This window comes from Cydia amplana, chromosome 8 (genome assembly GCF_948474715.1).
Source record: "Cydia amplana chromosome 8, ilCydAmpl1.1, whole genome shotgun sequence".
NCBI classification, from domain to species: Eukaryota; Metazoa; Arthropoda; class Insecta; order Lepidoptera; family Tortricidae; genus Cydia; species Cydia amplana.
Genome location: NC_086076.1, coordinates 19,446,429 through 19,459,993, shown reverse-complemented (window position 1 = coordinate 19,459,993; position 13,565 = coordinate 19,446,429). Strand labels below are relative to the sequence as shown.

General features: G+C 42.3%; 2 protein-coding genes across 3 annotated transcripts in view; one reads left to right on the top strand and one right to left on the bottom strand.

Moving 5' to 3' along the window:
- Positions 1–2,105, top strand: part of LOC134650157 (importin-13) — a 29,366-nt gene extending 27,261 nt beyond the window's left edge. The window contains exons 16-17 of the mRNA XM_063505014.1: positions 161–341; positions 1,936–2,105. Coding sequence (XP_063361084.1) covers positions 161–341; positions 1,936–2,056 — 302 coding nt within the window. The 3' untranslated portion in view covers positions 2,057–2,105. The remainder of the gene's footprint in view (positions 1–160; positions 342–1,935) is intronic.
- A 6,727-nt stretch (positions 2,106–8,832) lies between these two features.
- On the bottom strand, positions 8,833–13,179 carry LOC134650149 (prothoracicotropic hormone-like). 2 transcript variants are annotated; one of them, XM_063505006.1, is made up of 5 exons: positions 13,095–13,179; positions 12,204–12,518; positions 11,499–11,537; positions 10,608–10,754; positions 8,833–8,988 (listed from the first exon to the last, which is right to left on the bottom strand). In XM_063505006.1, exons 1-5 carry the CDS (start codon positions 13,095–13,097, stop codon positions 8,833–8,835), a joined length of 660 nt encoding a protein of 219 aa, XP_063361076.1. In that variant the 5' UTR covers positions 13,098–13,179. The 2 variants fall into 2 exon arrangements, with proteins under 2 accessions (XP_063361076.1, XP_063361075.1); XM_063505005.1 differs by lacking the exon at positions 13,095–13,179 and having other exon boundaries at positions 12,204–12,587.
- Between the last annotated feature and the right edge of the window lie 386 nt (positions 13,180–13,565).

Here is a 13,565-nt window from a genome sequence, read left to right as displayed (position 1 = left end):
CGTTCATAAGCGCATTGTAATTATGCCTACTTGAATAAACTATCTTTTATCTTTATCTTGCTTGTATTCGAGTCTCCCGCGATATAATTTCATTGTTCTCTGGTCACGGTAAGACCGAGGGCCCAGGAAATGTCCACGGAGTTATTGTTTGTGTTGGCAGGAGGCGCCACGCCCCGCAACCAGATCGAGCCGCTGGCGGAGCTGCTGCTGGCGCTGAACCGCGCGGCGTTCGTCGGCGGCGACCTGTCCGCGTGGCTGCGGCACGCGCTCGCCCTGCAAGACTTCCCCACCAGGCACGCCACAGAACCCAGCAAGCGCAAGTTCATCGCGGCCGTCATCAAGTACGTACCTAACTGTCTTCTTCCTCCGGCATTTTGGCCACGGCTTATGGGAGCCTGGGGTCCGCTTGGCAACTAGACACGCCACGGAACCCAGCAAGCGCAAGTTCATCGCGGCCGTCATCAAGTACGTACCTAACTGTCTTCTTCCTCCGGCATTTTGGCCACGGCTTATGGGAGCCTGGGGTCCGCTTGGCAACTAGACACGCCACGGAACCCAGCAAGCGCAAGTTCATCGCGGCCGTCATCAAGTACGTACCTAACTGTCTTCTTCCTCCGGCATTTTGGCCACGGCTCATGGGAGCCTGGGTCCGCTTGGCAACTAGACACGCCACAGAACCCAGCAAGCGCAAGTTCATCGCGGCCGTCATCAAGTACGTACCTAACTGTCTTCTTCCTCCGGCATTTTGGCCACGGCTTATGGGAGCCTGGGGTCCGCTTGGCAACTAGACACGCCACGGAACCCAGCAAGCGCAAGTTCATCGCGGCCGTCATCAAGTACGTACCTAACTGTCTTCTTCCTCGCGTTGTCCCGGCATTTTTAAGGCGACGTTTCCCGGCAAGGTTACATTGTTTGTGTTGTGTTATTCTTAGTTATAGTACTTATAGTATATACCTAGTTTATAACTTTTATAAGTAATTAGCTCTTAATGTTAATAGCCTGCCTACACTATCGCATTGGGAAACTGTTAAGATAGCTGTAAGATTTATTAAATAAAAAAAAATAAAAAAAATTTGGCCACGGCTCATGAGAGCCTGGGGTCCGCTTGGCAACTAATCCCAGTAATTGGCGTGGGCACTAGTTTTTACGGAAGCGACTGCCATCTGACCTTCCGACCCGGAGGGTAAACTAGGCCCGTATCGGGATTAGTTCGGTTTCGTCACGATGTTTTCCTTCACCGAAAAGCGACTGGTAAATATCAAATGATATTTCGTACGTGAGTTCCGAAAAACTCATTGGTACGAGCCGGGGTTCGAACCCGCGACCTCCGGATTGACTCTCCGACTCTCCATGATTTCCCCACGCGACACGCCACAGAACCCAGCAAGCGCAAGTTCATCGCGGCCGTCATCAAGTACATACCTAATTGTAGCATATAAATAATACCTAGTACTGGTTGGACATAGTACCTACCTTAACTAGCTACCTAGGTATAGAAGATTCACTTTTTAACTAAACTCGTCTTCTCGTGGAGGCCTTGGTCACTTTTTCTTAGTATATGACATTTATTTAAAAGTTTAAACTCGTCTATTGCGACGGATATGACCGCTAGGTGGCGCAAACGCGAGCAGACGTCCGTTCCGTAGCGATGTGCGGCAACTTCTACGGCTAGACACCATAAATGGTGTGGGCCGCATGTACTTGTAGCGACGCGACCTAATAGCGGAGTGAGCCACGCCTGCTCACGCACCGAAGGTTCCATTCAATCTAAATTTCGATTCCCGATCCTCTAATGAAATTTTTTGACTCCGACCATGTTAACATACAAGTAAGCATGCATAAAGATATTACCTATAAGCTCTATACTCACTATCTTTTACTTTCAAATATAAACGGTGAGTTTTTCTACAGTGATGCATACTTTTTTTTTCACAGGGAAAAAAGCAGCAAGCGTCGCCTACTAGAGTCCGTACAAGAGTTCAGTCTCGTGTGTCGCGGGCTGGTCGGCACGGAGTACGCGCGCCAGTCGCTCGCCGCTAAGCAGCTCGTGTCCTGAGCCGTGGCCGACCAGCGCCCGTGTCCGCTCTAATGCTCCACGGTAACATTGTTGAGGCCATAACATGAGGTAGAGTCAGTGTCAACAGTAGCGGATGAAACAACGGTCCAAAAACAGCAAGCGTCGCCTACTAGAGTCCGTACAAGTGTTCAGTCGCTCGCCGCCAAGCAGCTCGTGTCCTGAGCCGTGGCCGACCAGCGCCCGTGTCCGCTCTAATGCTCCACGGTAACAGTGTTGAGGACATAGCGTGAGGTAGTCAGTGTCAACAGTAGCGGATGAAACAACGGCCCAAAAGCAGCAAGCGTCGCCTACTAGAGTCCGTACAAGAGTTCAGTCGCTCGCCGCCAAGCAGCTCGTGTCCTGAGCCGTGGCCAACCCACGCCCGAGTCCGCTCTAATGCTCCACGGTAACATTGTTGAGGACATAGCGTGGGGTAGTCAGTGTCAACAGTAGCGGATGAAACAACGGCCCAAAAGCAGCAAGCGTCGCCTACTAGAGTCCGTACAAGAGTTCAGTCTCGTGTGTCGCGGGCTGGTCGGCACGGAGTACGCGCGCCAGTCGCTCGCCGCCAAGCAGTTCGTGTCCTGAGCCGTGGCCAACCCACGCCCGTGTCCGCTCTAATGCTCCACGGTAACATTGTTGAAGACATAGCGTGAGGTAGTCAGTGTCAACAGTAGCGGATGAAACAACGGCCCAAAAGCAGCAAGCGTCGCCTACTAGAGTCCGTACAAGTGTTCAGTCGCTCGCCGCCAAGCAGCTCGTGTCCTGAGCCGTGGCCAACTCACGCCCGTGTCCGCTCTAATGCTCCACGGTAACATTGTTGAGGACATAGCGTGAGGTAGTCAGTGTCAACAGTAGCGGATGAAACAACGGCCCAAAAGCAGCAAGCGTCGCCTACTACTAGAGTCCGTACAAGAGTTCAGTCGCTCGCCGCCAAGCAGCTCGTGTCCTGAGCCGTGGCCGACCAGCGCCCGTGTCCGCTCTAATGCTCCACGGTAACATTGTTGAGGACATAGCGTGAGGTAGTCAGTGTCAACAGTAGCGGATGAAACAACGGCCCAAAAGCAGCAAGCATCGCCTACTACTAGAGTCCGTACAAGAGTTCAGTCGCTCGCCGCCAAGCAGCTCGTGTCCTGAGCCGTGGCCGACCAGCGCCCGTGTCCGCTCTAATGCTCCACGGTAACATTGTTGAAGACATAACATGAGGTACGTAACAGTAACGGTACGTCATACGTAGCTGTTTGGAAAATTGTTGTTTTATGACGCGCCGCCAAAAAGCCGCTTCCATACAACTGTCTGGTACAAGTTTTCGTTGCTAAAAGTAGTTATACAAAGAAAATAGAGCGAGTAGAAGTTTTTATGTAAATTTTCTAATATAAATTATTTATTACCATTCCTAGCAAAGAAAACTAGTACCAGATATAACAGGATAACTTAATTGTTCATGTGTAATGTCATGTTATTTCAGAATGTCGTTTGTCGTAGCTTCGAATGTATGGAGGCGGCTAGGTTCGTCTGACTCTTATTTAAATCTGTAAGAAAAGGTGCCTGACTGTCTTAAAATAGGCAAGCCCGAAATAAGCGAGTTGTAGGGACGCATCAGCACTGGTACAGTCACGCTCCGTGATTGTTTACGCCATTTAGGGTTCTAGCTAAATTGGACATAGCGTAAGTATGGAATAACCAATTTAGCTAGGACCATAAATGGCGTAAATCGCAGAGCGTGGTGGTACAAACAGCAACACTCTTAACTGTCCATCTCAATGTTTTTGTCCTACGTGCGTACGTACTCGAGTGTTGGCAAAGGGGTCCCGTTGTTTCCCATAAAGTTTTAAGTCATAATGTATGGTTTGTCATATTATCGTTAGTCATAACACTGAAACCGTTAACATTTCAGGATTTTCGTTAGGTTATCCTATAGATAGGTTAGGTTAGGTTTGTTTTATGGCAATCCTGAAAAGTGACGCGTTTCAAACCAAATGAATTATGACTAACGAAAATTCGGGCAAACAATACATTATGGCTTAAAACTATTTGGGAAACAATAGAGACCAGATAGAGACCCATTGGCAAATTATAAGCTTCTTAAGGCTTTCTAACAAGCTGTTACCTGGCACGTCATATAAAGAGAGAAAATTATTTTCTTTAAAGTTACTGTTACTTTAAGTTATTTCAATAGAAACTACTCACAATTTTGTAAAAATCCAGTATTTTTATAATTTGTATAGAGAAATATAAGTAAAGAAAGAGTGGTAACTCCATACATCAGCTTTCTTACCAAAACGCGAGTTATTTCGTAGTCGACATCTAGCGTCAAGTAGCGGACATTATCAGTTCTGCTAGTTGACAATAGGTGTAGCGGCAAAGAAAAACTAATGCTCCACAATTTTTAGCTAATATGTATTTTAATAGCAATGATAATTTTATTTTAAATCTTCACCCAGAATTCAATTTATTAATCGGGTATCTATCACAGACTGTGGTAGGTGAAATAGTTTTGATTAAATCAAAAACATAATATGCTTTTTACATTCCAATTAAACTTTCTTCTACAATTCAAGGGATTATTTAAAAAAACCCAAATGATTATAAGCAGTAACTAATGTAGTTAATATAATATACAGACCAGAGACCCAGAATCTACTTTCAATGGTTATTTGAACCTCCATAAAAGCAATTGGTCAGAACGCAACCTCTATTAATGAAAACCCCTATAATTGACACAACGATTTTTTGAACCTCGTTAATTGGCACGACCTGCTTAAATGAAAAACCTGGTTAATTGACAAAAAATTGCCGGTCCCTTGAGATTGCAATTATCCAGGTTTCACTGTATTATAACCGGATTAACCGGAACTATATTTTCAACCCCTTCTGCTTATAATATTAGTTGTAAATTGTTTTAGTAGTACATTTTTCGTCAGTAGCGAAACGAATGCCATCTGGTGTCAAGTAGCGGTACTGATAGTTCCACTACCTTGACGTTAGATGTCGACTACGAAATAACTGGCGTTTTGGTAAGAAAAAAAGAAAAAAACTGATAAATGAAATGAAATGAAAGAAATGAAATGAAAGTTTATTCACGATACCACTCTTTCTGTACTTATTATTTCTCTATGGTATAATGTCGAATAATTGTGCTTCCTTTTGTGTTTTTATTAAAACATAGTTTTCAGTCAAAAAGGCAATCTTAGCAATCATGTTACGATTTTACTAATAAATAAAAATGATTTTATAATATTTAATGACATAGAATAATAAGTTTTGATGATTGGGAATGTGATATAATTGAGTTAGATAATATTACTTTGTATAAAGTATTTTTGTGATGACTTAATGATCTTAAGTGATAATGATGTAGTCTTATCGATACAAAAATAAACTTGACAAGTAGTAATAACAGTTACAGCTGAAACTTTCTGTAGTTTTTTCAAAATGAAGTCAAAATAATATTGCTCCTAAAACCCAAATAAAGTTAATTAAAATTCTTTGTCGTTACAAATAGAGATACAGTTTGTATAAATTCAATTAACATTCGACATTGTTTTTTTGTTAAGTACCCACAATATGTGCAGAAATGTCTAGGACCTAGGTATTCAAGGGCGAGAAGCCTAGAAAATAATACAGGGTGCTCAAAAAAAGAATTTTGCGTACTTATCTTAATATTATCTACAATAATTGTAATTCATGCAATTTGAATAAACAAAACACTTCCGTTTAAATAATCAATCGTTATGTGGTTAGTAACCACCTTATTATCTACTTTCGAAGATTAGATTCAAAATAGATTTGTCAGATTCAGTGATTTCCCAATTTTACCTACAGTTAATTTATTGGTTGTCTTTTGGAATGTACCTAACTTATTGATATCTCTTCAAATGAGCTATATGGGCCTGTTTACACTTGCTTTTATCAACAAAGGTATGAACTCGTACCTACTTAAGAGCCAACAGGAGTGGTCATTTCTCCATACAAACGTACTCGACTGTTTCCTCCGTGGGTTTTGAAGCTAGAGCAATGATTTTTTCAACACAGATTAATATTGTCAATATCTGTGTCGGACCGTTTTGCTTTTTTGGCCTAATTGACTATGCCGCAATGAGAGGCGTGCTATTCAAAACTGACATCAATTAGTCAAAAAAGCAAAACGGTCCGACACAGATAATCTCATAATCATTTAGATTTCCAAATTTGGTTACGATTGGTTAAGTTTTGGAGGAGGAAACAGTCGAGTACGAAACCTCGATTTTTGATATTTTTACGCAGGATTTTTCGCCTTGTCCTTATCGCACTAGTTTTAGGAGCCACTTCCGTTAGGGAGACGGGTATATTTACCTAAAATATTTAAATCTTAGCTCCTGTTGGCTCTTAACACTAATCAATGTGTAAACAGACTCAAGTTAAAAATGATCTCTTTGTATAGAAATCCCCCTTGTGTATATTGTGTTGTGTATACGGACAAGTATACATGGTGTCTATTTTAACTGTAAATAAACGTTAAAGATTGTTAAAGTAGCGATTTTCTCAAAAATAAAACATTGATTTTGAGACATGTTTGTTTTATTTTGTATAAAGTTTTAAAATTAACTGCGACGATCTCAAACAAAGTTTTTCGAAATATCCGTTTTTTTTTATCAATTTTTTTAAAGGAGACGACGCAGTGACGATGTCACCCGTGTAATGTAATCTAAAAAAAATCTGTAATTTTTGAAGATATTTTTGTGCATTACTGACACTTCTCTAATACAATGGGATTCGTATATCCCTGCGTACGTAGCGATTGGATGACTTGTTTGTTTAATTCTATATCCGGCTTGTAATGTTGAGAGCAGGCTACTATCTTCTTAATAACCCCATACTCGACTTCCATCTCTCCAGCCCCTGATACCGGCCTGCCGGCCAGGAAGCTGGACGTGTGTACTCCTTTCTGTTGGTTCGACAGGTATATTTTACCATCAGGTGCCATAACAAAAATGGCAGGCGGACCCTGGTGTCCGTCAATGTCGTTCCGGGAGTGCACCAAAGAATGGTTTAATGAATGACGTAGCTTTCCGCGTTCAACGTAAACCTCAAATGCGGCTCTCTGTTCTTCATTGTAATACGAAACTCGTTGACACGCATCACTTTGTTGCTTGCATTCATGCTCGTTCTTAAACTGGTCTTGCAAATTATACGTGCCGTAAGCGATAGCCAAACTCCACGCCGACAGAGCTGACGTGTTGATATAGCTCTCACAAATATTCTCGTTTACCCATTTGCAGATTCCGCTTGTATCTCCATATACATACAAAGACTCGTTGAATGCTTTCAAGTCCCATAAACTGTCATCATTTTTATTAATCCTCGTATCAACGGTTAGACATTTAGTTCCAGGGCCTTCTATATCCGAGCATTTCAGCAGTTTTCCCTCGTGTGTTAAAACATACGCACTATCTCCGATGCTTGCGAGACCCGTAACGCCATTGTCCGTCTCATACACTTCTCTGCAGTTGTTGGCTGTTAAAGAGCAGCGTATCACATGTCCAGAGCCCAATCCGGCATAAATACTGTCTCCGATTTGAGTTAAAGAGTAAACTGTGTACGTCTGTTTATGCAGAGGCTGGCAACTTGGTTGATGTAGTTCACAGCGCAGAATGGTGCCACCCTCAATACCCGCGTAGAGATGTCCCCTCGCATTAACTAAAGACCGCACTTCCTCGCTGCCCGAATAGAAGGTCTCGCATGAATCTTTGTTATTTAAAAGACATCTTAAAATTGAGCCGGATTCTAAACCTGCATAAATATACTCTCCACTAATAAGTAAAGAGTAAATTGTACTACCGGTTCGATGAAAAATCTCGCAGTTGTCAGGATTTTCTCGATAGCATCTCTGTAGATCCCCGTTCCCTTGACCGACAAATGTAACTGGATTGGCGTGTGATGTTGTTGGATTGACATTGTTGTGTTCTTGGGGCTGGGTGTCGCTGGGTGCGGCCGCGGCCGACGCCGCCAACACGCACGCAAACAGGAGGGTCTTCATTCTTGAGCGTTCGGTTCGAAAGAAATGATCAAACTGAATGGTGATCTAGTGCCGGCGGTAGGTACCTAGGTATTTATGCAGATTAAGACGCGGAGCACATTGCAGATATCGGAAGGTCAAGGAGATTTTCCAGATAAGTACCTAATTATAGTTATTTAATTTTTAACAGTTGACCGATGACGCGTACCTACGGGCTATCGTTGTAGTTACCTAGGTAGGTACTTAATTATTATTGTGTGTAAAGGAAAAAATCCTAGATCAACTAAATAGTCGATAGATGGCGTTAGTAGTAGCGATCTTGGAGTTTTTTTTTAAGTTGTTGCCAATGATCACTAAAATATCTCTAAAATTATTCTGAATATGGTGAAAATAATATTTAGCATTTATATGCACAGTTTAGCGATTTGATAATGAAGAAAAGTTGTAACTTGATTTGTAATCTTAGAGAAATATATAAGTACCTATTATGTTTACAGATGAAGTGAAATACTTATTTTACAGGATTTGTGGTATGCGTGTCATTAATTGCTACCCTTCCTATTTTGCTACATCCTTTCAGGGACCATGTATATTTATGTAAAATACCTGGTATGCAAATAAAAATCTCTATCTCTATTGGTGCCACGTCCATTACAGGGGTGTTTAACTGTTTACTTTACTAAAGGTAAGGAAACAAATGAAACATTTGTGTCCGTCTATCAAACTGTACATTTTATTGAGCGTTGCAGTATTGTACGTGTAAAGTCCCGAGGAGTAGTCAGTTGGCGAGGTAGCTGCTCGTGCAGAGGCACCCGGCGACTACGGGCACGAGCCGCGGCACCCACTTGTACTTCAACTCGTTGGGTAAGTCCGCGTATAGCTGGCCTGCGCGCTCCCGCTCTTCCTTGCTGTTGCTGCCTTTTAGCACTGTCAGCTGAAACAAATCATTTAAACTTTAACGTAGAAAGTTGACAGAGCTGGCAAATATTGTAGGAAGGCACATTATTACATAGGCCAGGAAGTAGGCAACACTGCCGACCGAGTGTGGTAGGTATTAGGGGCCGAGCGAAGCCAGGCTAGCTTATGAACATAATTAAAGCCCGTTTATATCCCAGTCGAGGTATGTATAGGTATAGTGCTTTTCTAAAAAAATGCGTGGAAATAAAACCTAGAAATCAATAATAACCTAAGTAAAATTTCTAAAAACGGCGTTCGCAAGTTCAAGTATGCTGGCCTAGGCCGGCAATGTCCGAGGATTCACTGTGGGGCCTGTGGGTACTAGAGATTAGAGCCGACGCACTAGTGCTAGCTCTGTTCTTGTTAACTGTATGATACTATCAGAGATGTACAAAATGGTTTTAATTAAATACAAAATGCAATATACTTTTCAGATTTACTATTTCAAATGCAAAATACCAAATAGTTTTGCGTTTTGTATTTCAAATGCTAAATGCAAAATAGGTATTTTCAAAATACTTTTTCTAAATAAAATACCTTTTGACCAAATCTCGGATATTTTTATTTATTTTAGGTATTTATCATGAGAAATAGAGACACAATGCCGAGCCGAATAAAAACGTCTAATAACATGGCACCTTATGCATGACATTTTGGTCATAATAACCGGTTTAGACTCTCGCGCGAGCCACGAGACGAGCCGCGAGCCGCGCCACGAGACGCGAGTGTAAGCGGTGGGCTCGCGACTCGTCTCGTGGCTCGCAAGCTCGTCGAGCTAATATAATTTAAACACTAACGGCACGGCATAAGGTTTATAACCAATTGACAAGCCGAAGCCGAGTGTGTCGAGGCGAGCCACGAGACGTGCCGCGAGCCGAGCCGTGAGTCTAAACGGCTATAAGGCGCAGGCGCGCACTCTGACCAAAGAAAAAAAAACCCGGCCAAGTGCGAGTCGAACTCGCGCACGGAGGGTTCCGCACCATCAACAAAAAATAGAGCAAAACAAGCAAAAAAACGGTCACCCATCCAAGTACTGTCCCCGCCCGACGTTGCTTAACTTCGGTCAAAAATCACGTTTGTTGTATGGGAGCCCCACTTAAATCTTTATTTTATTCTGTTTTTAGTATTTGTTGTTATAGCGGCAACAGAAATACATCATCTGTGAAAATTTCAACTGTCTAGCTATCACGGTTCGTGAGATACAGCCTGGTGACAGACGGACTGACGGACGGACGGACAGCGGAGTCTTAGTAATGGGGTCCCGTTTTTACCCTTTGGGTACGGAACCCTAAAAAGGGCGCGCATGGCTAGCAGGCGCCTCTATCGGTCAAATTCGGCAATACAGGCGTCATTCGTTCATTTCATTTTGTTTGACTGGTAATGTTGGCTAAACTTAATCGCAAAGTATTTTGCATTTTGAAATGAATATTAAAAATGCAAAATACATCTCGAAAAGTATTTCGAATAAAATACAAAATGTTTTTTTACTAAAAGGCATTTAAATGCAAATTTTGCATTTTGTATTTGCATTTTAAATAGAAGTATTTCAAATAAATCGCATCTCTGGATACTATTGATGTTGACTGTACAACTTACGTTATATATAATTTTCTGGCATCGATACGACTTGGTACACTTGGTCTCGTCGCAGGTCAGGTTGCGCACCCTCTGCGGGTACCACAGCGCCATGCCGAGCGCGTCGCTCAGGTTCACGTAGTGGTCCTCGTAATTATCTGACGCGTACTGAAACATTTCAACATTAGCTGTTGGTAGATGGAAGGGAACCGAAAGTTTACACATTAACAACACAACGACCCGCTAGGCGGGTTCTTTGTTCGTAGGCGCTACATTTTTTCCGTGTTATCGACTACGCTCGTAGCGCGTAGCTCGCGCTGGCAATGAATACAAATGCCAACGCTACGTCGCGTCGAGACCAGCAGGCTCAGCACGGTTCCATTTTTATCGACTATCACTATGCCCGTCACTTTCGCACTTACATACTTGTTAGAACGTGACAGGCATGGTGATAAACGATAAAAATGCTACCGTGCTACTAGGGCAGAATTTAAGCTTAATTTTCGAGAATAGAAAAGACCACGTTCGTTCTTTTACGAGTGTCAAGGTCGTGTGTCATATAGCTTAGGTACTTACATGGTTGTTAAAAGGGAAAACCAGCCAATTTTTTAAAGAAAATGTGTCAATGGATATAGGCTTATACCTGAGCTTATACCTACTGCCTATTTCGAATTAAAACTGTCGTGAGTCTTAATAATATAAATCTAATATCACGATTTAACTCATGTACGCAGCGCGGGGCTATCATGACCGCTACTCAAGCATTGTTAGTGCTTGAAAATGGAGACCTAATAGGCTCTCCGAAACATGTGAGTGACTAAAAATACACGAGTTAAACCGTAAAATTAGCCTATTTGTTACGACTAAGATTATTAAAACTGAAGTAGGGTAATATAGGCACGATATACTCACGCTCAGCTCACAGTTACATGGAACATTCGAAATCGCATGCTGAAAAATTAAGAGATGAGATTAATCAAGTTCTTTTAAAACAGAGGTGGCCGGTGGTGTGGTGATCTAGACTTGCATATTTGTGTTAGGTACAGAGGACGTAGTATTTTTTTTTTCGTTATATATAAGTCATTGTTAGGTACATATTATTAGACCGTAACAGGTACCTATTAGTTTAAATCAGGGATGTAACGGATGTGGTTTTATCGGAACCGAAAGCGGAACCAGATGTTTTAAATTTAGTTTATCGGAACCAGAAACGGAATCGGAACCGAAAACAGAACCGGAACCAGAACCGGAGCCTGAGTCAGTACTATCAGTAGGTATACATTACACAACACATACGAATAGGTACTTTAAATTCAAAAACACGGATATACCAGAACATCTAATTACTGCAGCACGTGGCAAGCGGGGCTATGAGCGAATGACGTGTTTGTTTTAGGTTTAAGATTCTTTATTCTCATTAAGAATTTGTTTGATGTACATCGCTCATGTCCCGCTGCCGCGCTAATCATTAATATCCTATATAACTTCCGTTTCAAAAGTAACGGAACCGGAACAGAAACGGATGTGTAATACCAAACGGAAGTTCCGACTTAACGGAAACGGAGCTCCGTAACATCCCTGGTTTAAATACCTGAAACGTAATCATAGTATACTGACATTAGAGTGTTTTTTAACTTTAATATTCCCCCTCTTCCTCGTCCTAGTCTCGACCGAGTTATCCAGCAGGATAATATCGTTCCTGATCATATTCGCGTAGTCAACTATAAACTCGGGCAGCGGCGCCGGGCGGTCCGGCTCCGGGCCGTAGTCACCAGGGTAGTCCAGCCCGACTACGTAGTTGCGGAGGTCGGAGCGCGCGTCGACCATGTACGCGTCCACGTCCGACTGTTTTGCTGATACCCTCGGGAGCCAGGATTGGATCGCAACCAATAGGCCGAGACAGACGAGTATAAAGACACAAGTTTTGGATACCTGGAAGAAATTAATTTGTGTCATGTTGGCTTACTCGCTAAGGCTCCGTCTAAAGCCCCGTTTTCACTTAGTGTTTTCACAGTTCTGAGCGAGCAATCGTTCGTTTGGTTAATGGAAACACAAGCTCCAATAGTAAATGTGACAAGCAAGCATTTTTTCTCAAAACTAATTGTTTGCTTAGAACACTACCTAAGTAAAAACAAGGCTTTATACATAGGTATACATATAGATACCTAAGTCAAGAGGCGCGAACGAAATTTCTTTAGTTGCCTGTATCGCTCGAATATATGCAAGAGCGATAGGGAGGCAGATGGCCTGAGGGATGGAATGATGACTTCATAGCTTTCATGTGCAGTATTTTATTGAATTGAAAGACCTCTAAGGCGAGATTCGATTTGTGAGTTTTCTATTAATTTTTTTACAGACCCGACGTAATTACTTATGTTTCTTGAATACAACTTAATTTTAATAAACATTCACTCGCACGCGATTCCACTAGTAGGTACGCTCGATATAAATTCGAACCGAAAAAAGTTACATGCAAATTTGATAGAAAACTATGCGAAGAGAACTTACCATTTTATCTTAATCCCACCAAATCCTTGTGTCTACTGAGACCGGTCCAGAAGCCCACCTTGCTTATATATACGGCCAGTGATTGACAGCTACATAAAGGATCCATTAGGGGCTGAACTTTCGCCGGCTAGACCCCCCCAGGTATTGATAACAATAGACTAACGGGATAGACAAAAGAGGGTGTCTTTGCTTATACCTTCGGATTCAAGGGTGTTACAGACGTGGAGGCGAGGCGTATGTTATCTAAATCTCTGGTTTCACCATAAAAAATAATGTTTCATTCAGCCGAAGAAGGTTTCGACAGGTTGCGGTATAAAAATCATGTTCGAACTCAGGGCAAAACCGATCGAATCTTTGGTTTCGGCAAAAAAAAACGATTTAGGTCGGACACCAACATTATCGTATCGATACGCCTCATTATTAAAATATTGAATTGAATTGAATTGAATTATACCTAGTTACTCATAACTG